Here is a 23,201-nt window from a genome sequence, read left to right on the forward strand (position 1 = left end):
ACCAGCATCCGTGCTTACAAAGCGCGGACGCTTCTCACGTGGAGCAACGTCTGCGTTCCGTAAGCGCGGATTGCAGTAGTTTTGAAAATGTTTTTTTTTTACATTATTTTTGAAATTTTTTTTAAAATTAAATTATTTTTAAAAAAAACCCTGAAAAGTCCGATCCCTTAGAAAAAATAAGGTAGAGTACATTTACATAAACAAGCGATCGACAAACCCAACCAAATCTTGAATTGTAAGTTTCATAATTACCTGCGTGTTTAACTTAATGATTATATTTTTGTGGTTAGTCCTTCTCTTTTTTTCCCTAGCAATCATATGATATCCACTTCCTTCATTACAAAAGATATCATTGAAATTAAGGGGTAAAATATGCAATTAATTATTACGCATTAATTAATTTCAATTTCACCTTTAATTCAAAATAAAAGTTTAATGACACTTGGAGAGTAGTTAAATTATTATATAAAGAAATACGTCGTAGGAGAACAGGTTTTACATTTGAAGATAATTTAGTGAAAAAGTCAAAATTTTCCAATGACATTTAAAACAACTCTTTTGAGAATTTATAAATTAAGACCTTCACTTTTAAAGTTTAAGCATTTAGATACATGAGTTAAGTTATACTATATAGCCAACACAAATTTATTGGCATTTTGATTTTCAATAGAATATCATTTTAGTCCTACTCTATAGAGAATTAGCAAATTTAAGTCCAATTTTATTTTATTTTTTCTTTAGCAATCAATTGCATGTGTGGCAGTGTTTCGTATATATTTTCCGATTAACTGAAAGATATATCGTAATTTTTTCCCCTAGCAAATGGTGAATGATCAACCTTTTCGTTTCGCATACATATGTTCAACGATCATCCCACGAGTACTTAGACATGAAAACTTTTTTTTGCTTGACTATGCGAAAAAGTTAAATATAAATGTATATTTTGGTGCTTCGATGAGAAATCATATATGGTTTGAAATTCGATGACTTTTTACGCAATAAATTAAATAAAAATCGAAAAACTATATATCGTTTTGGCTAAATTTGTCAACTTGGCAACGACTTGTAGATTGTCACTTGTGGTGGTTTAGAGCAATGTTTGGAAACAATGGTGGGGAATTTTGTGATAAAGTGACCAGTGAGAGTTGCGTTGGACAATGCCTTTTTTTGTGCACTATGTGAGATTGAAGTCATTCACGGGCATGCAAATGAAATCACTTTCTTGGAAGTCTCCTCTTAAATTCCACTACAACTTTTTATCTTTAATTTCACATTTAAGTATTGTTTGTTGATTTAATAATACTATTAAAGATTATGATTATTCCAGAATTGACCATTTAAGGAAAAATTATAATTTTGGTCTTGTGACTTGAATGTTTTTTTTATTTTTTGTCATGTTATTATCGGTCAATATATGATCATTGTAGTATTTTGACATAATCATGGAAATGGTGACGTGTCACTGAAAATTGGTGATATGACGATAGACATTGATGACATATCTGATTTCATGTCAGTATTTTGACGAAAAATGATTAAAATTGAAAAAAAAATAGAGTGGAAAAATAGTTTGGATTCGTCGGATCATCCCTCCCCGCCATATAAATAGGTGGATTGGGTAGGTAAAATTCCGATCCGCTAAAGTTGGGCTGGCCTAATGACAAGTTGCGAAGGGTTATGGGTTGACTTGCTTCGTTGACCCGTTTTGTTAGTAATAAAAAAATTGCAAATTATTGAACTATAGACGGTAAATTTAGCAATAATATGACGAAAATAAAAAACTTACAATTTAAGTTACCAAAAAATATTTTCTTGTGTCTAGGGTTCGTCGGAATAATACAAGAATTTGAAATCGAGATATTTCAAATGCAAGCTGATTGAATTAATTTGTAAAAATTCATCCAAATCTCATTTCAATTAACAACCAGAATCTATAACATAAATGAATTGTATCAATCATGATTATGTATCGAGTGCACTTGTCTACCAGTTGCAAATCANAAAAAAAAAAAAAAAAAAAAAAAAAAAAAAAAAAAAACAATCGTGGCAATTATTAAGTCCAAAATTTTGTAAAGCACACGAACAATGGAAGCTCAGTTGTCAAACCTATAAAGAAATCAGTTGATACTCACGTTTGAAGAAACCGACGCACAATTCATGATTGATGATCATGGAAGATGACCAGAACTGCTCAGATGTGTTTAACAAAACCAGCAACAAATATCAAAAGAACTCTCTCGAAAAAAATTCATCAAAAAACTACAGCAAAATATTTGCAAATTCTCTTAACTAGCTGTTCGCACATTTCAATTTCCATTAGTCGAATTCCTTTAGTTTTTCAGCATTATCTTTTAGTTTTCTTGTAAAAATGTTGCTCGAGTTTATAACGTAATTAAATGTGATGTTGTTCATTTATTTTTTTTGTAATTTTCATTATATTTATCAATAAAATTCTTAGCTTTGAAGTCATATCGAGGTAATTACAACAAACGATCGAATCAGAACACCCAACATTTGATAATAGAAGTCAGATCATTTCATATTTTGCACGATTACTTGTCTGACACGTCCGTAAATTTTCGTGATAAACAATAATTAACAGTAGTCTTCACTACCTTTTCTAATAACGAAAGCAACATTTTATAAACACATAAGCAGGGTTTGCAGAGTATTGTTTTAATTTTTTTTGGATTTACTTAAAAGCGTAAAAAAATAGCGACGGAAAGTTTTCAATATTTAAAACTAATAATTAAAAAACAACGTGGATCTGTGAGCAAGTTTCTTGACAAAAAAAATTGGATGAATCGACTCCTCTTTAATTAACAAAACTCCATATGTCAATTAAATTATCTGATCCATCAAAATCAAGAAATCACAAGACTCGTTCAATGAGTTGTCTCAAATTACACTACATACCTTATCATAATTTAACTTAATAGGAAATTTCAAAAAGGAAAAGAGAGAAAGAAAAGCCACACGATCAATTGGCAACATCAATCTCGGTGGTGCAAGACAGCAGCCGCCTGAAAATCGATCTCAAGGCGGAGCAAGACACCATCTTCGCCGTCTCCATCCCGGAACTCCTCTTCCTTGTCCTGCCGCTTCCGCGGGACTTCGTGGTCGCCTCCTTCTCCTTATTAGCTTTGCCAAGGCACTTAATCGTCTTTTCGTCATCTTCTTCTCTTGAGAAGTTGTAGCTCCTCAAATACAACTGCCTGCATGAAAGACTATCGACCACCCTCGGGTGACCGTACATAGAACTAGTGGATCCCCGGTGGACCTTGGAGCTTATGGACCTCACGAACTCGGCATCGGATTCCGGCCACTTGTAGAGGTTGACGTAGGTGGCCCTGATCGGAACACGGGCATCGCTTACACAGCTTGATATACATGTAGAGGCCATGGTTTTCAGCTCCCGGTGGAGAATTTTTTAATATCTAATTAACCGATCAGATATGTAGTAAAAGTTGGTGTGTGTGGTGCGTGTTTTTACGAAAGATTGATGAGGCGGGACAGACTACAGGATGTTTGAGAGATATTGGAGAGGGCCAATGGTAATTTGGCATCATGTGTAAGTGGGATATATAGATCAATGATTTTTTACTTTTAGTTTTACATAAAAACAGATATGATAAAGAAATGTACCTTTTTCCTGCACATGATATTTTTAATTTTGAGGATAAATTTGTAGAGATAATTGTATTTTAGTCTTATGATTTTGTCATTTTTTGATTTTGACAATCAATATTATCAAATTTATGTTTTAATCATGTATTTTTCGATTGTTTAGAATTTTAGTATTTTTTCATCTATCAACATTGTATCGGTGTCACTTCAAAAAAAAATAATTTTTTTAAAAAAAATAGCAAACTAAGAGTGAAATTCGATAGGATAAATGATCAAAATGCAAAATACAGACAAAAGAGCAATTTTCCCAAATTTATATATCATAAGTTACACAAATTTGTTTCAATGTTTAATATGATGCATGCATTTGTTTAATTGACATTGATATAAATATACACTCACTCACATATATAGTATATAATACAACTAATTGGATTATCGTTTAAGGTCGGATATCAAGGGAAGACAAAAATCACGCTCTGCTGTGATTTACGATCACAAGATCGAGTAATATATGAATGTGCTTTGATTTACGTACACTAATTGTTTGCGTACTGATCCATCATGGTGCGCGTTAGCATCAATGATAGATTCCCAGAATTCGGCGTCGGATTCCGGTCTCTTGCACAGGTTATCATAGGTGGCTCTGATCGGGGGCACCATCTTTGGATATGTTGCGAGTCGAGTCCATGTTTAATTTTCTTGCAGGAAAATTGAATCAAGTGTTGCTTATTTTAATTTATTGTTTCAAGTGTTGCTTATTTTAATTTCTTGAAACAATATATTGTGAGGGTTTAGTTTTACGTAAATAGCTAAGTAGAGTATATATAGGTTTTGCGGTGAGCATGCATGTATGCATGCATTATAATCGCCTTAATTAATTTTTTCATTGTAATAGAAGTGAAAATCTATCAGAAATTCTTAGTTCTTTCTCTGTTCTGATTTTACCTTTTTAAATTGGAATTTAAAAAATAATTAAGATGATTTACTCACGAAATATTGTCTTTATGATAATCTTGTTACGACATTATTTCCTTCATTTCGTTTGTTAATAATATTTTTCAATGTACAGAAAAACTGTTTCACTAGCTAACTCCATCATTCGGGTTCATATATTAATTTAATTCTAAATATTAAATTAGTGGATACATATTTGCGGTACTGTTTTATAATATAATTTATATTTACACATCTACACTATATTTTAAAAAAGATGTCGTTAGTTGTCTCTTTGGAAATTTATTATTTTTATTAATGTTCCTTACACATGCATGATGTGGGTTTACACATAGTTGGAATAATTATTATGGATTTTTGCTTTATTTTTATTATATATATATATGAATGATATCTAAAAGTTTAATGATATAGATAAATAAACACTTTTATAAATTTAAAATATTTTTGAAGGTGGATAAGATTTGTTACAACAAAGTCACTAAAAGTTAATTAATTTAACACCATCTTGTTTTATAATATAGTATATATTTTTATTTTTTTGGCTTCTATTAAAATACCTCACTTGTTGGAATCATATGTTACATTGTCTGCATCATCTTCTACTACACTCCTAGGGCATCCACATCAGATTTTTGGATAAATTATATTTGTGAGGAAATGATGTTAAATTTGTTTTAAACCTAAAAATCACATGGTACTCGTTCTGTCTTTCCACTTTTCTAATTAACTTTATATGATAAATAAAATGATTCAATGTATTTTACTCAGTCTTTCATCATTGTCTATAAAAATATTTTAGAGAGTTTATTTATCTTAAGCGTGAACACGATGTTACAATTCAAAACTCTTGTGATTCGAGACATCACACGCCTGATATTCGAGAGTACCCTAATTAGTCCAATTCTATGCGTCAACCATTTGATCATTTGAATTTCAGAACTTATTTTTTTATTACATCCGTCAATAATGATAAGAAATCCTAGTAATATCGTCTCATTACTCCCTAGATATCACATATAGTGCTTGCAAGGACTATTATGTTATGATTAACTTACAATAATGTCCATTTATCTCATATATCACGATTGAATATGTAACTATTGGTATATTGAAGATTCATATGAATTCAATAACGATAAGATGTATATTTGAGTAATCATAGTGACATCTCATGTGCTACTAAGAAACCACTTTACCCTAAAGACAATATCATACTCTGATAAAAGATTCTTTGTACACTTAACTAATCAGAACACATACAATATTCATACTCAAAGGTGAGCAGCGAATCTGGAAATACAATGCATTGACTCTTACGTATGTCACACAACCTCGCCACCTAATGACTCACGCAGAGTCTGTAAATGAGTCAAAGTACAACACTAGTACGTAGAGCTTCTATTTTGTCTAGGGCCTTAAGGACTAATGGTGATAAATGATAACCACAGATTTATCCACTCGATAAATGATAACCACTTGAAAAATCCGAGAGAAAATTGTTTAGTGACCCATCATATAAGCACTCATCATATATGATTGGAGATCTCAATGTCTTTACCAATGAAACATGATACACATCATCATAGATTCTAGTCTTGAGTTCGAACGACCTTTATCTTTATTTTAGGCAACCGAATTGACTAATTAAGAACATATTTAAATATACATTAATCTCACAACTTAGTTTATAGGTATCAATAAAGTTAATTTGGAAGACAAAACTCAGATATATTGATGAATTCCGATCATATACGTCCCATTAATTTTACTAAATTTATTGATTTCTAATTTATTTCCCCAAATTAAGAGAAATTGATTAATATAAAATTAGACTCTAATTCTTCAAACCACACGCATGCAAAGGTCTAACATGCACACAAATTACAATAATCCAACAATTTCTTTGTTCAAGATTCAAATATGTTAATTTTGTAAGACGAACATCATATCTGATTTGATTCATGAATTTTTTTGTGCCAGCAATATTATTTTCATTCCAAATATAGACCGATTCAACCCATCTCAGCATGAGGAAAAAATATGCGAGACCGTATCACATAATAACAAATACAGTGAAAAAAAATTGGTATCATAATTTCAATTCCATTAATTTGTGGAACCGAATTCTTATTGGATATTATGATTATTATCTATTTCAGTCAATATTGATNACGGAGCAAGAAAAATACAATAGGAGGACGAAAAAAATATATTAAAAATTTTAGAGGAGGTAAAAACAAATTTTAGACTCTAATACTTTTTAAAAAAAAAAAGTTAAAAAAACTCTTCAAAATTAGACTCTAATAATCTGTGATGTTACAATAAGCTTGGAGTATAAAGAACAATAATTATTTCATCCGACCTGTTTAGTTATTGATAACTTTTTTAAATATTTGCATATTTAACCACGGTCGTCACCAATATTTCGCCAAATACAATTTTATGATTAGTCCGTCGAGAATTTATATCAACCAATAGATATAAAGTCTGGCCTATTCTAATACGAGGTGAATGAAGCTCGACAGTCGACAATGACCCATTAAATTATTACACATGTAAGCTTAATCTTTCAACGATTTATTTAAATATATTTATTGTTAGTTGATTATTGATTTAAGTATGATTTAATTAATGTTTGTGAGAGCTTGTAGGAAACATTTTCTAGATTCTAATTGTATGTTGTTTCTGAATATCAACTTCTACTTTTATAACTTTATTTAAAAGTCGGAAACAAGAATTAGATGTTTTTTCTTACTTATATTTTTTCTCTAGGATTTAAAATTAAAGTTGATATTTATATCATTAAAATATTTTTCATATTACATTTTATTTTTAAAAATAATATTTTTCATTTTTATATAATTTGAGAATTTTTTTATACATATCTTGTGTATAAAATACAATTTTTGTCATTTTTATATTTTTGTTATTAGCTTTAGATTTCTATTTCAAAATATTTCACACTTTAGCTTCTCAGCAACTTCAAAATAATTTATAGAATAATCAGTTTAAAATAAGAAAAAACTCTCTAAACACTCTTAATCTAGTATTTAAATTATTGGAATTTAAAAGTATTCCGGGGAATACATAGAAAGGAGAATCGGATCAGGTGGTTAATTAAAATTTATGTTTCAATCTGTGAAAATTGAAATAATTGTAATTCATATATTTTGAGAATTATATAAATCATGGATATTGATTATTTAATCAGAAAAAATTTCACACACACACACACACACACACACATATATATATATATATACATGAAAATAAATATTTTTAATAAGTTTCTGTGTTGTATAAGGAGTAGGTAGTCACTATTTTCATCCCGAATAAAAGAGTGAAATTTCGCTAGAAATTTATTGCAACTAATTGACTTAATATAATGACCCAAGGTTTTGGGAAAAGAGGTCATAAGACGTTATCATGTGAGATGGTTTCATCGGGATTAGAAAGAGTGAAATTTCGTTAGAAATTTCTTGCAATTAATTAACTTAATATAATGACCCATGGTTTTGAGAGAACATGTATTAAAACGTTCTCGTGTGAGACGGTCTCACGTATATTTATTCGTACAATGAATCAATTTTATTTATATTTATAATAAAAAATAATATTTTTGACATTAAATTAATAATTTTCATGAGTATCCCAAATAGAATATATATCTCACAAAATTAACAATGAGACAGTCTCACAAAAAATTTTGTGTTTGAAAAATGTCTAAAGTCTAGATAAATTATATTATCGTAGGGATGTCAATTGACGTTATATTCTTTTGCATTGGATGGATGAAATTAATCTACAACGAGATATTATATTTGAATAAAGATTTGAATATGATTGTGAAATGACATCAATATTGGGTACAACTAAGGAATAACTCATAACGAACACAATGTTGCTTCTCATTTTGTTGTCTTAGATTAGACTTAGATTGATTGATTCGTCAAAAAGAGATTTGATTCTGAGAAGAATTTAAAAAATGTGTTTCAATTCATATAATTTGAAATAAATCAAAATTACTATTAAAAATTTCTTAACTTGATATAAATGAAAAATCAATTACTATAACAAAGAATACATAAATAAATTTTTGTATTTCAGAGAGTTCAAATATATATATTTTTTTCCCTAGAGTTACTGACCCCAAATCCAAATTTAAGTTTGGAAATTTAAAAGAAATTTACTCATATTTTGGTCACAAAAGTAGTTGTTTACTAAAATAACAGTCCCCTACTCAGCTACAAGCAAATAGCATCTCAAGAAGTAATATGCTTTTGGTAGAAAGGTCTCCATTTTCTTTATTTATGCTCAAACGAAAGCCCCTCGAAGTTTCCTTCATTTATATTTAATAATTAATTAATGATAATAATTCCATGTCTTCTTTAATCCTTCGCTATAATATTGGAGAGCATCCGACACCCTGTTCACACCCACAGTACGTGCCAGATGTACTCACCACTCACAATATGACACGTGTATACTTGATGGCGTGGCATCATATTTATCCACGCGGGGTTTTATGATTGGTTCCAATCCGTGGCATACGTGCCGCACGAAGTAAAAAGTCTCTTACTCTGGGGGAAGAAAGTAATGACTACGCCCACTCCATAAGTACTTGGAAAACCAATTTTGCCCTCTTATTTTCGAAAGTCAACTTTTACAATATATATATTTTGTGATGAAATAATTATAATTTTGGGTAAGAAGCGAAGTACAATGAAAGCCAAATTATAGTCTAAAAAATATTTGACATGAAAGATTTGAGTTATATTTTAACTTGATATTTTAACGTTTACATAAAATAATGTGAGTATTTTGTGAGACGATGTCACTGATATATATTCGTGAGATGAGTTGATTCGATTTATATTTATAATGAAAAATAATATTTTGATATAATATATAATAATTTTTTTGTATATCAAATGAAACTGAATAATTATCTCATAAAATTGAACGGTTTCATATGATTTTTTTTAAAAAAATAATAAATGAAATATAGTTTAGTTTAGAAAATTTTGGAGGAGTGGTGATAGCACAAATTTATGTTTGATCAAGCAGCGAGAGGTTCTCTCGCTTCATGGGTTGTACTTTGTCGTTGATAAAGAGTACAGATATCAGCGATCTTGTTGTTATATTATTCCTTTTCTCCCAATAAAAGAGGAAGGAAACCCTCCGTCATACGAAGAGAGATCGATTTGAAACCCTCTCACACTCTTCATCTCTGTTAAAATTCCAAGCCTGATTTTTTTTATATAGGCGATTCGAAGAGAAGCTATATACATAGGTGAGTTGGTTAGTGGGTGTCCTGAGTAAATTTTACACCTCCGTTGAGTTTTGTTTTTAGTTTTTGTATGTGTGTGTAGTGTTGTGGGTGGATCGATCGGTTTTGAGTTTTCATTGTATGGTTAAATGTTATGTAATTGCGTTTTGATGGCTTTAATCCTGATTGTTTGAAGTTTTTTCTTTTGCTTCACTCTATGTACAGGTCTAATTGTTTTGTGCCATTCGAGGGTTTGTTTGGTTAGACTATTTTTTCATTTGGTGGATTGATTTCTGATTCGTTTGATGGGTAAAGGAGGGCAAGATTATGGTAAAAGTGAGTTGTTGGATGATACGAGAGAGCAGAAAGGGGAATGCTATCCAGCTTGGAGTGAAGATGTCAGGGAGTGTCAAGAAAAGTATCAAGTAAACAAGGATTATGGGTTGTCAGCCGATGATGTCATCAAAAGGAGGCAGATTCATGGGTTCAACGAGTTAGAGAAACATGAGGGGCCTTCGATTCTAAGGTTGATTCTCGATCAGTTTAATGATACGTTAGTGAGGATTTTACTGGTGGCAGCGGTAGTATCCTTTGTGTTGGCATGGTGTGATGGGGATGAAGGTGGTGAGATGGAGATCACAGCTTTCGTGGAGCCTTTGGTTATCTTCTTGATATTGATTGTGAACGCGATAGTTGGAGTTTGGCAGGAGAACAATGCCGAGAAAGCTTTGGAAGCATTGAAGGAAATCCAGTCAGAACATGCCAGTGTTATTCGAGAGGGTAGAAAAATTTCCCATTTGCCAGCGAAAGAGCTTGTTCCAGGAGATATTGTTGAGTTGAGAGTTGGAGATAAGATTCCAGCTGATATGAGGGTTTTAAGTTTGATTAGCTCAACCCTCCGAGTTGAACAAGGGTCGTTAACTGGAGAAAGCGAGGCAGTGAGTAAAACTACCAAGGCTGTTGCGGAGGATGTCGATATTCAGGGTAAGAAGTGTATGGTGTTTGCTGGAACGACAGTCGTGAATGGGAATTGTGTTTGTTTGGTGACACAGACTGGGATGAGTACAGAGATTGGAAAGGTGCATTCACAGATTCATGAGGCATCCCAAAGTGAGGATGACACGCCTTTGAAGAAGAAGTTAAATGAGTTTGGAGAGGTTTTAACTGCTATAATTGGTGTGATATGTGCCTTGGTATGGTTGATTAATGTAAAATACTTCCTTTCGTGGGAGTTTGTTGATGGTTGGCCCAGAAATTTCAAGTTCTCATTTGAGAAGTGCACTTATTACTTTGAGATTGCTGTTGCTCTGGCGGTTGCTGCTATTCCAGAAGGTTTACCCGCTGTCATCACAACTTGCTTGGCTCTTGGGACGCGCAAAATGGCTGCTAAAAATGCACTCGTTCGCAAGTTGCCGAGTGTTGAAACCCTTGGCTGCACCACTGTTATTTGCTCTGATAAAACTGGCACTTTGACCACTAATCAAATGGCAGTAGCAAAACTTGTTGCTATGGGTTCTGAGGCGAATAAGGTTCGATCATTTGATGTACAAGGGACTTCTTATAACCCATTTGATGGTAAAATCCAGAACTGGTCAGCGGGTCAATTAGATCCAAACCTCATGATGATTGCAAAGATTGCTGCTATTTGTAATGATGCGGATGTTGAAAATTCTGGGAATGAAAAATCTGAGCATTTTGTCGCCAATGGAATGCCAACTGAAGCAGCACTTAAGGTATTGGTTCTTGTAACCATTAATTACCAAGTTGTATGAGTAAACTACATCATATCGAAATATTGCATTGATATTTGTTGCTCTTCTTGTCAAGCTTCTCGTGCAAGCTTAAATTAGGGCCTTAGGCCCAGTTTCTAATTTCTGGAAGTCTTGACTCCTGTAAACGAGCAAGCAGTTCTTTTTCTGTCATGTCCCATTAATTTGCAAATATTTCTTGGCCGTGAATAATCAACACAGTTTCAAATTTTACAATCTCGTTACTGCCTATATGTCGGCAAGCCAAATATTTCATCAAAGGTGGTAAGCGTTTGATATTTTTCAGGTTCTGGTGGAGAAAATGGGCCTTCCACGTGAGTTAGGTTCTAGCACCTCTTCAGAATATGATGGTGTTTTAAGTAAGTTATTCTTATGCTTCACAAAATTATTTTGAACCAGTTAACTTTATGCTGATGCAAGTTTTAACTCGGTCATCTAAGGGTGCTCCTACAAATGGAATAAAATCGAGCAGCGGATTGCCACCCTTGAGTTTGATAGAGATAGAAAATCCATGGGGGTCATTGTAAGTTCCATCACAGGGAAAAAGTTGCTACTTGTAAAGGTACATCTCTTCTCTGTAAATTCCAATCATTATCCATGACAATCTGTAAAAAAATTTCATTGTAGAATATGACAAAACTGGCATCAAAATATTCTTGTGTGAGAAGTTTGCATTTCATTGTGTTTCCATGGTCTTCCATGTTTGTTTGACAACTCAGGGAACAAGTTTGGATTGCTTCGATTTTTACTCTTCTTCATGTTTGATTTGTGTCACATCTGTATGATGAGTCAGGAAAAAATTTATTCAATATTGCAGGGTGCAGTTGAGAATTTACTGGAAAGAAGCTCCTATGTACAATTGCTTGATGGCTCTATTGCAGATTTAAATCAAAGTTCGAGGGGAGTTATATTAAAGAGCCTTAATGAAATGTCAACACGTGCATTAAGAGTTCTGGGTTTTGCATACACAGATAAACTTCCAGAAATTTTTACGACATATAATGGCAATGAAGACCATCCAGCTCATGAACTCTTAATGAACCCTGGAAACTATTCCTCAATTGAGAGCAAGTTGATCTTTGTTGGTTTAGCTGGTTTAAGAGTAATTTTCTGTGTTTACCATTCACTAATTTTTCTTCTCTTTCTTGCGACTGAGAACAAACCTCTTACTGACCTCCATGACGTTCTTTGTATTTTCTAAGGATCCCCCAAGGAAAGAAGTATCTGAAGCAATTGAGGATTGCAGAACAGCTGGCATTCGAGTTATGGTGATCACTGGAGATAACAAAGACACAGCTGAAGCCATTTGTCGTGAAATAGGTGTTTTTGGGCGTGATGAGACAATCAGTTCAAGAAGCTTAACAGGAAAAGAATTTATGGAGCTTTCTGCTCGTGACAAAGATACGCATTTAGCACAAAGTGGAGGGCTTCTTTTCTCCAGGGCTGAACCAAGGCACAAACAAGAAATAGTGAGGTTGCTCAAGTATTCTGGTGAGGTTGTTGCAATGACAGGGGATGGAGTAAATGATGCACCTGCCCTGAAATTGGCTGATATTGGGATAGCGATGGGCATTGCTGGGACTGAGGTGATCACATTAAAATAAAAAATCAAGGCCAAATTTTCATTCATCAAATGTTGTTGAACACGTGCCTTGGGTATCTTGTGTCTTCCTTGCATATTCAGTGTCCTATACTTCCAGTACAGCTTTGTTGAACTGTCATATTGCATTTGTGCTTTATGTGATTAGAGGCCTATCTGAACACCATTGTAGAGTTTTACTTGTTTCAGGACATATTCAGTTGTACAAGTGGTAAATTACCCAAATTTATTTCTTTATTCTTGTCTGGCCTTCTAGGTTGCAAAGGAGGCTTCTGACATGGTTTTAGCAGATGATAATTTCAGCACAATTGTTGCAGCAGTTGGTGAAGGCAGATCTATTTATAATAACATGAAGGCTTTTATCAGGTTAGACTTTGTACTAGCTGTTCATTCCCCATCATATTCATTTTTTATTTCTCAGTAGTTTCTATAAGAGCAAGTACAAGTTTCTATATTTTCGAATAGTCTTATATTATCAAATTATTGAATTAAATTGTTATATGAGTGAGGAAGCTCAAGATTGATTAGGTAGAATGGCAACGTTGCAGCAAGACGGTTGTGGAAAGAGAGAAATTTTATCATAAAAGAAGAATCCGTTTTTTTTATATGGCATAAAAGAACTTGCAGTTTCTCTCAGAGGATTGGAAATATTTTGCTTCACATCATTTTAGATTGTCTCATGCAAATGAAAAAATGATGCGTCTCAAGCAAATAAAAAAAAAAGGGATACAGGCGATTTTATTTTTTGGCTTGCCGTCAGTGATGTTTTGCCTAGCCTATCAATTCCCCCAAGCATACTGTACGTGAATTATTTCTCTGTTGCAGGTACATGATCTCCTCAAACATGGGCGAAGTTGCCTCCATATTCTTAACTGCCGCCTTAGGCATTCCAGAGGGTCTGATTCCAGTTCAACTTCTGTGGGTTAACTTGGTAACTGATGGACCACCAGCTACTGCATTGGGCTTCAATCCACCAGACAAGGATATAATGAGGAAACCACCTAGAAGAAGCGACGATTCATTGATCAGTCCATGGATTCTCTTTCGTTATTTGGTAAATATATGTTCATAATTTTTTAAAATTTTCACATCTCTCATCACAAAATTTTGATACTTACATGTAAACGATGATCCAGGTGATTGGATCATATGTTGGCTTAGCTACTGTCGGGATATTTATCATTTGGTACACACAATCATCTTTCTTGGGCATCAACCTCATTGGAGATGGCCACAGCCTTGTCACTTATTCTCAACTAGCCAACTGGGGCCAGTGCCACACCTGGCAGAATTTTTCAGTCTCACCCTTCACGGCTGGAACACTGGAGTTCAAATTTGATAACCCGTGTGACTACTTCCACGAGGGCAAAGTCAAGGCCATGACTCTCTCTCTCTCTGTATTAGTTGCCATTGAAATGTTTAATTCTCTCAACGCACTATCTGAAGACGGGAGCCTCGTATCAATGCCTCCCTGGGTCAATCCATGGCTCCTTTTGGCTATGTCAGTCTCATTTGGTTTGCACTTCTTGATACTATATGTACCTTTCCTTGCTAGAGTATTCGGGATCGTACCTCTCAGTTTAAACGAATGGTTGTTGGTTCTGGCTATCGCTTTGCCTGTGATTTTAATCGATGAAATCCTCAAGTTCGTGGGTAGATGTACGAGTGGGATCCGAACTTCAAGTGCAAGGAGGTCTACAAAGCCCAAAGCAGAGTGAAGAAAACATAACATATTTTTTCATATATTATTTCGCATTACCCTCTACTCCCAACCCATCTCCATATGAACGGAAAGTAGAATGGGAAGCAAGGGGTTTGCTTTGGACTCTACAGATTTTATAAATTGGTTAGCCATTGTAAAAACTTTGAGATGTAGGATGGAATAGAAGTTTTAACCCGTTTGTTTTAACCTTTCAGAAATTTGTGGCAAGAAACTAATATAATTTCTTTTACTTATATGGCACGAGAATTATGTTATGGAATAAAATTTTTATAATGCACTATTTGTTTTGATTTATTCTTCGTAGTTTAGCCGTAACAGCGTAACTAAATGATGTCCGCCACAATGAACAAATTTATTAATTGAACATAAAATTTGAGCAAGAAAAAATAATCGGACATAATTACACGTTACACAAAATTATTATTATTATTATATATAAAATACTCCAATATCATATCACAAAGTCTAAACAAAACTATATTTGCATAAATACATTTTGGGTGCCAAAAAAATACTAATATGATATTGGAGTATTTTATATATAATAATAATATAGTAAATAATAACATAAATTAAAAGAGAAAAATATCCCCGTTTATCAATAAATAATATACTGTTTTATACTTAAAGAATGTGATAATTAGGTTTCAGACTAATGAGTAGGGGTAAGTTTTTATTTGTTCTTTGAACTTGGACGCACAAACCAACTGTTCGGCTCGTCGCCGTGCCGTGAACCCGCAATCCGCCTCCGCCTCCGCCTTACGATAACATGGGATTCTTCGACCTGAACGTACCTTACCATGAATCTGACCGCCAAGTCACCGATAAATCCTCCCTCAAATCCCGCCGTCTCAAGCTCTCTCTTAAAGCCATGGAGTTCGGATACACTGGCATCGCGTATAACCGAACCCTCAAAGGCGTCATGTCCGAATCTGACCGCTGCTCCACACCTCTCTTCCCCATGTCCTCTATCTTAAAGCTCGTACCTTCATCTTCTGCTCTATCGGCTGCCGTCAAGTTTCATCGTGAACTCCTGAACGTCTCCGTTTCCGCCCCTTTCCGTCAGTACACACGCATTACTGTAATCGTCGATAGTCCTTCCCAAGTCGTGGCTCTCAATGTTGGAAACCCCGTTCTCAAGAGCTATGATATTGCTGCTGTTAGACCATTGAATCAGAATGCATTCGATCAGGCTTGCCAAACATCCGAGGTCCGTTTCTTTCCGCGGACATGAATTGGGTGGTTAAATCTTTAACTGAATTTGATGTTTTTGGGGTTGCATGCGCAGGTGGATATAATTGCAATCGATTTCTCCGAGAAGTTGCCGTTCAGGTTGAAGCAACCTATGGTCAAATCTGCTATAAAGGTTGATTCTTTATTGCATTATTCATTTTTAAGGTCCTCAATATCTTCTTCTGGAGTTTCACTTCATTTTGGTGTACAGCGTGGGGTGTACTTTGAGATTACATACTCAGGTCTTCTTGGTGATGCACAATCGAGGCGGCTTATGATATCCAATAGCAAGGTCATTTTATAGCATCCTACAAGTCTTATTTTGATTTTCCCGTATTGGCAAATATTAAGATCCAGTATTGGGATAAGAATCCCATGACATGATTGAGAGCTGTCTGCATGATATTTTAAATTGAAATTTGAATATACAACGGTTAGCAGTTTTACGAGTTTAGTAAAACTTAAAATTGTGGCTACTCTGTTTTAAATAGTAGTTTGACTTCTGGCATCTGTTTTTTCACTTGTGTGGAGGGTTATGTGACTCAGTTAATGACAGCATGCTACATAACGTGCAAAAGCTTTCATCTTTGGGCTATATTTGATGTTTATCCCCTAAATTTAATGGAGAAGAAGCTAGAGTTCATGGCATCTCTGTTGTATTGGGGTGCACATCGCAATTTTTTTATGCAGGGACTTATTGCTTCTAGTAGGGCAGACTTATTCTGTAAAATTAGGTGCACCATCAAGGACTACTTATTATTGTCTTAGTAAATTGTTCAAGTGCCTGGGCATTTTAGGTCGATTGAATCACGGAGTCTCTTAGTTAACTTTGTAAAAGTTGTAATTAGTACTTGAAAAGTGAATATTATCAGTGAAAGTTTCGACGCTGTACCACTTGTGAAAGTTCTGTTCCTTGCTTACATTCAAGTTGGGCTACTTATTTAAGGGAAAATTGCCCAAACCGTCCTATAAGTTGAGTTTATTTTGGATTTTGGTTCTTTAATTGGTCAAAATTTAGTTTTAGTATAGCAAGTTGGCTTTTTTTGTTTCTAGTCTTAATTTGCAGGAGTGCTGATGTGGGGTCTGGCGCACCAACAATATCCGGCATCACATCAGCAATGTCCGGCGAAAGAAGCCTAAAAATTATTGCATTAAAACCAAATTTTGACTACTTAAATGATAAAACCCAAAATGGTACATTTTACAGAACGAATTTAAATGTTTTCCCACCAATGTAATTAATTACTGGTATATGTTCAGTAGCTGAAATCTTGCAGAAAGAGTACCAGATTATACTGTCCCAAACTCCTATGTTCCTAGACCATGTCGCCACAGCAGTGCCTATAGAATTTGAGTCATTTTTAATGTAATTCGTTATGTTTATTGCTCCTATATGTTCTCTCACTCGCAGCAGCGGTATATGTTGTGTACTTGAGTCATTTTCTATGCTATTTGTTATTTCATTGTACATATTTCTCTGTGTGTGTGTTGAATGGGTGTGAAATGGGGAAGTGAGGTTCAACTTTCACCCTGTTAAATCTCGCTGACTCCTCAAGCTTTCAGATGCTTGTTGATTGGACACGAGGGAAGAATCTAATTTTCTCTAGTGCTGCCTCTTCTGCGATGGAACTTAGAGGACCTCTGGATGTTTCAAATTTGTTTTCTTTACTCGGACTTTCTATAGAACATGCTAAAGCGGCGATTTCCAAGAACTGCAGGTGTGCATTTTTATAGAACTTTAATCTATCTCTTGATTTTCCGGATGTATGCAATTTTTGTCGCTGATCCCTCTCAAATAAAGCTTTAAGAACTCAACAACTCTCTGTTCCATCTTATTTTATTACTCTGATGGGTGCAAATTTTTTTTTTCGCTGTGGCAGATCTCTCCTAGCTAATGCCTTGAGGAAGAAACAATTTTACAAGGAGGCTGTTAAGGTTGAAGAAATACCATCACATGGGCAAGTTAATCCAAAGCACCCTGCATTTGATGAGTGGCTTAAATGGGATCCTGTTTCTAGTGGTGAGGGAGATTTGCTACTAGATGACATGAAGAAGTCTTTCTCCTTGTCTAACTGTACAATCAAGAAAGTAAAAACGATCGACTTTACCTCATCTATGAACGGTATGCCTGCGCATGGTCTTCAGATCAAAGACCTTATTTCTAGGGCTAAGACAGTACATGAGCCACCAGATACTGGCAAGTACTTGTCTGATGCCATGGAGACTGAGGTGGCTGTTTCAGTTTTTGAGAAGCTTGAAGAGGAGAATGGTCTCAATACTTTCTCGGAAGAGCAACTCAGCCAAGTCAGAAACCCAGGTGACCGTCACACTTTGGGTACCGAACATTGTGGAACTGTTCTTATGCCTGAATGTCAAGCTACATCACACGGGGTCGCAATTGTACATTCAGCCTCCGGTCTCAAAGAATCAAAAGTGTCGTTAGATTCTCATCCCAACGAACTAGTTTCTACAATTCCTCTGTCTGAAGAGGGCCAAACTTCTCTAAGTGATGAGGAAATAAGATATCAAGTGTCTTGTTTGGCAGATCCTGAAATTATGCCCGTTAAGTCCGGCACTTCAAACATTGTATCAAAATTGGAAGAAGCTGTATTAGTTTCAAGTGATGAACTAACTTATTCAAATGTCCTGGAAGCAGATGTTGTTGCATCCGAAACAAAATTACAAGATAGGAAATCACAGATATGCGGTCAAAGTGTTTTACCTGACAATGAGCAAGTTCATATCATCACAGTGAAAGACAAAAGTTTCATCATTCCTGAAAATCATTCATCTAATGGTTTTCTTAGTCCCTCGGTTAAATCTAGTGTCTCTAACTTAAAAATGGAATCCAATGTCAAAAATAACCTTGAGATAAGCACCTTTGTCCAGGAAGGTATTGTATTGGATCAAGTTTCGAACGAGGTCATCAATAAAAGCAAAAGAGAGCGGTCCTTGGCATCATCTGATCTAGCTCTACAAGATATCTGTATAGAGAGAAGAGAATACAAAGAAATGGCATGTAGTTCTGTCACTTTAGATGATAAATTTACCATTGATGAATCTTTTAATCTGGTGACAAATCTCGACGAACCAATTTCAGAGAATGTGATGGGTAAATGGAAGCAAGTAGACTCTGTCACTGTACATCAGGGGATTGGTAAATCACTGGCGGGTATAATTCTGTTCTGCCTCTGTAGTCTCTTAATTTTAGTTCCTCCTTTTAACTAAGATCATGTTTTTTTATTTTCCCTCAAAATTATAACTGTTCTGTTCCTTCTGATATGACTTGTTCAAAGCTCTCTGCCTAGTTCTGCCATTAAATCTAATTTTGTTGTGCTAGTGATAACTTACACCTTTAGGAATAATGTCAATGGAACTTTTTTTTAACTTTGTACTGCTGATTTGTGTTTTTTCGTCATTTTTTCAGGAGGCAAAAGAAGAAAACGGAATGCTCTTCATCAATCTTTTTTATTTCCTTTCAAGCATTTTTTGAAACCCAGTCAATGTAAGAAGACTCGGAAGTTAAAGCCTCTAACTAGTATTTGATTCTTAATATTTATAAAGAAGTGGTGTATGATCAAATAATCCCAAATAGGGGTCGATTTTGTCATTTAGAATGATGAGAATGGAGTTGTAAGTAAGTATTGAAATCGTCGATATTCATTTATTTATTATTATGCCTTCTCATCGAAAGGCAAAATTAATCAATGCAAGTTGTGACCTTGAGATGATTGACATTTGAATGTATGTTGGGCATAGAGTAATTGTTCTAGACTTATAGTACCATTTTGATGGGTTTCGTTCCAGTTCTATTATCATAAATTCATGCCACTGTTGCCATTAACTGGAACTGATTTTACGTCGATGTATCGATGATCCTGAGGACTTCTAATTTGCTGGATGTGGAAAACATTATTATCGATTTTGTCCCTCTTATTTGTTGTGTGTGGTCTTGTGGTATTTTTGGACTTTGAGAATACATGGGAGCTGAGTAAAAAATGAAGAGAAAAAGGGGGCGTTATTGAACATATAAAGCTAACGCTTTGCATGGGGTAATAGGACATGCATTTTCAATGGAAAACTAAATTGCTATTTTGTTTTATTTTTAAATGTAGATAGCGGCTCCAGGCGATTGCTTACTACCTTATCAATGTTTTTTCCAGCATAGCAGGGGCTGCTTAGCGTTACACTGCTGGTCGAAACTTATATTGCCTATTATTTGCTGTGTTGGATCCAAGCTATTATTTCTTCTCAAGTGTATGTTGGACCCTGTGAACTGCCAGTTTTACATTTTCAAATTGCTTCTTTGTTTTTAACTTCTATAGGTTATAGGTTTTGTATTCTTTTTCTCTACTGCCGAATGCTGCCTCAGTTTCCGAGTGGCATAAAAAGAAGCTCCAATGAAGGTGTTTCTAAGGGTATTTCTCGTCGAAGTGCATTGGTCAGTTTTAGAATAAATGATTCGAAACCTTTGCTTCATAACTTTCTAGGTATGATTTTCTTGACATGATCATTCACAGAATGGACGTATAAAGTCGTAACACACGAATGAATTTTGCCCCTTGTGCTGGAAAAAACTTTATTGCTTGGTAATCCTCGATTCCACATCTCCGGCTCCGCTACAGGGTCCACCCCAGGCCGACAAGAACCAACGGCCGTCCTCCCCACTTCACATTATTATACGCTGAGACTGATGATTCAGTAACATGAGAGACCAAATGATTTGTGTAAAGAGATTGTCTTTTTCAATAAAAAAACATGTGGTGTGGATCCTAAAGCCGAACAGCTCTTTTTAATATGGTGACTTAGCTTTGTGTAAATGCTTATTAACGGAAACCATTGTGATGAGATAGTGAGATACAAAGCTTACCGTTGGTCAAGAAAATGCTTATGGTCTAGGGTAATTAGGCATGTGTACCTTTTAAATAATATATAGATATACATGTCTTTATGCTTGTATGGGCATAGCTAATCTGTCTGTTGCTTGTTTAATTTGAAGCTTTTTGACTTAATCAGTTCGCATCTGTAGTTCCCCCGTCGTCCAGGAGGCCAAACATCTTGCCAGGTTAAGTCGCTGACCCAGTTGGCTGGGTGCGGGTTTTTGGTAAACTCTTGTCAGGTGACTAACTTTAAAGCACCTTATCACATGTAATACCCGCAATTACTTCACCCATTTTTGCCTGTTTCTTAGACTTTGAATATCTCATTCTTTCAAACCTCCGTTTGTTGGAATAACGATTACTATAGGAAGTGATATTTGCCTATTTTGGAGTCCTTCAACTTTCTGAGGCCACTGTCCATACTGACTTTATATCTAGCCACTACATACTATAGCGGTAATTTGTAGTGCAATTAGACTAGGTGCGGCTGTGGGATTTGGACAATTGGGAATCTATCAATTCTTGCATCTGAAATTGATGTCACGCTTCACTGGTAGTTCAAATCCTTCTTTTCTTCTAGTGTACCAAAAATACCCCCTCGTATTCTCACAATTTGTTATTTCCGTTTACACGCCATGTATACACGTCTATTCATCCAAACAAACCGTCGGGGTAAATTCACATTGTCATTAGTGCATAAATTCTCCTTATATATCATGGTACAAAGCTGGTTTCATTTCTTGAAATGCTTAGTATGTAATACAAGAGATCCTAAACTGTCATCTAAGTGGAAATCTTTTTAGCATCAGGGGAGTAGATTTTGCTGAAAAGCGTCAAGAACATTAATCCAGTTATCGTCGCCCTCATCATCTTCCTCGACAAATACATTATCCCACTGTTGAGGGGTCTTCTCTGTTTCATCATTCCTCGCGAATCTTCCTCTGATACGTGGATGACTATCTGCTAAAGTCTTCCTACGTTCATACTGTTTGACAGAAAACTTCTTGTTAGAAGTAGACAAATTAGACCAAAGGAGGATATAACAGCGGATGAGCATGACGATCACCCCTATTCCAAATTCCTGTATATCCTATTCTGAATTAGAAATGGCAATTAATATGATACACTCACGAAAAGACGTCTAATACGTGCATGTGCATGTGACAGGAATGAGCAATAGTCAGATGTGAAATTCAAAGATATGCTTGGTTTAACTATAGTCTTCAAAGTACAGTGACTTGTGTGTACCTCGATCTTCTTGTTGAAATTCCTAAGATTTCTCTTGCTTCTGTATCTCTCCATTCGTTCCTTTTTCTCTTTGGGGCTGTATTTACATGCTCTGTTCATACTCTCCATTACACAGTTCTGATCATTTGATGATGAACTTTTTTGATAATGGACTGTTTGATCGCTGGTTTCTTTGTGCCATGTTTACACCCTGCATCACATCATATGGTTAAAGTTCGTTCCAGCATCCATTTGATTAAGTGATTCCATACATAACCAATCATCAATATCTTGGTGAATATTTTTCGTGTATGACGAGAATGTAATTTAGTTTACCAGCAAATCTCCGGTGCTTGTAGGCTTCCTGACAGAGGAAGTAATCGTCGACTCAATAAACGTGGCAGGTCATGTATTTATTTGGGAATGGACATCCAAGTTTTTTAGTAGAGAGTGGCTACTGATGCTCATCTGAATTAGAGTTAAACTATACTGTACATAATAAATTGCTATTGAACTGCTACAGCCATCGCTGGTGTATCCGAGCTCGGACCTCAATGCTGGTACAGCATCATTCTTGTCTCCAGGGATGGCGAGACGAGATAGGAGCGGTGAAGATGTTAATGTGGTGGTGTCTGGTAAGGGATAATGGTCAAGGAATCCCGAGGAATGGTCATAGGTATAGTTGTGTCCGAACATGTTCTGTTCCTTTCGTGTGTTTTTTTCTTGGTTTTAGAATACGAGGGAAATGAGAAGATGGGCTCTTCTTAAAGGGGTTGGACAGGCTTAGGGGATGACGTGGATGATGACATCATCGGCTTGGAGCCGTTGACTTCAGAATCATTCTTGGGCACAGGTGGAGACTATGCTGGCCTACTTGTAGCAGTAGTACCCCTGAGTTTCTGGTGTGCTAACT

The 23,201-nt window shown here is 35.0% G+C and overlaps 3 protein-coding genes across 3 annotated transcripts; 2 read left to right on the forward strand and 1 right to left on the reverse strand.

The window, feature by feature from the left end:
* Positions 1-9,732: 9,732 nt before the first annotated feature.
* LOC140973088 (calcium-transporting ATPase 1, endoplasmic reticulum-type-like) lies at positions 9,733-15,240 on the forward strand. The gene is made up of 9 exons (XM_073435651.1): positions 9,733-9,888; positions 10,082-11,589; positions 11,912-11,984; positions 12,066-12,187; positions 12,443-12,727; positions 12,828-13,211; positions 13,482-13,591; positions 14,051-14,279; positions 14,362-15,240. The coding sequence occupies exons 2-9, from the start codon at positions 10,162-10,164 to the stop codon at positions 14,941-14,943; spliced, it is 3,213 nt and encodes a 1,070-aa protein (XP_073291752.1). The 5' UTR covers positions 9,733-9,888; positions 10,082-10,161; the 3' UTR covers positions 14,944-15,240.
* Positions 15,241-15,611: 371 nt separating this feature from the next.
* Positions 15,612-20,925, forward strand: LOC140973089 (protein GAMETOPHYTE DEFECTIVE 1-like). The gene is made up of 6 exons (XM_073435652.1): positions 15,612-16,158; positions 16,237-16,314; positions 16,393-16,473; positions 17,745-17,899; positions 18,062-19,353; positions 19,609-20,925. Exons 1-6 carry the CDS (start codon positions 15,718-15,720, stop codon positions 19,725-19,727), a joined length of 2,166 nt encoding a protein of 721 aa, XP_073291753.1. The 5' UTR covers positions 15,612-15,717; the 3' UTR covers positions 19,728-20,925.
* A 941-nt stretch (positions 20,926-21,866) lies between these two features.
* On the reverse strand, positions 21,867-22,417 carry LOC140971969 (uncharacterized). The gene is made up of 2 exons (XM_073434443.1): positions 22,310-22,417; positions 21,867-22,151 (listed from the first exon to the last, which is right to left on the reverse strand). Exons 1-2 carry the CDS (start codon positions 22,415-22,417, stop codon positions 21,867-21,869), a joined length of 393 nt encoding a protein of 130 aa, XP_073290544.1.
* Between the last annotated feature and the right edge of the window lie 784 nt (positions 22,418-23,201).

This window comes from Primulina huaijiensis, chromosome 3 (assembly GCF_012295235.1).
Source record: "Primulina huaijiensis isolate GDHJ02 chromosome 3, ASM1229523v2, whole genome shotgun sequence".
NCBI lineage: Eukaryota > Viridiplantae > Streptophyta > Magnoliopsida > Lamiales > Gesneriaceae > Primulina > Primulina huaijiensis.

Coding starts and splice junctions, on each gene's coding strand:
- LOC140973088 (XM_073435651.1), top strand. CDS start 10,162: ATGGGTAAAGGAGGGCAAGATTATGGTAAAAGTGAGTTGTTGGATGAT. Junction 13,212..13,481: donor TGGGCATTGCTGGGACTGAG/GTGATCACATTA, acceptor CTGGCCTTCTAG/GTTGCAAAGGAGGCTTCTGA. Junction 13,592..14,050: donor AACATGAAGGCTTTTATCAG/GTTAGACTTTGT, acceptor TCTCTGTTGCAG/GTACATGATCTCCTCAAACA.
- LOC140973089 (XM_073435652.1), top strand. CDS start 15,718: ATGGGATTCTTCGACCTGAACGTACCTTACCATGAATCTGACCGCCAA. Junction 16,159..16,236: donor AGGCTTGCCAAACATCCGAG/GTCCGTTTCTTT, acceptor TTGCATGCGCAG/GTGGATATAATTGCAATCGA. Junction 17,900..18,061: donor GCGATTTCCAAGAACTGCAG/GTGTGCATTTTT, acceptor TCGCTGTGGCAG/ATCTCTCCTAGCTAATGCCT.
- LOC140971969 (XM_073434443.1), bottom strand. CDS start 22,417: ATGGAGAGTATGAACAGAGCATGTAAATACAGCCCCAAAGAGAAAAAG. Junction 22,152..22,309: donor ATTTCAACAAGAAGATCGAG/GTACACACAAGT, acceptor AATTCAGAATAG/GATATACAGGAATTTGGAAT.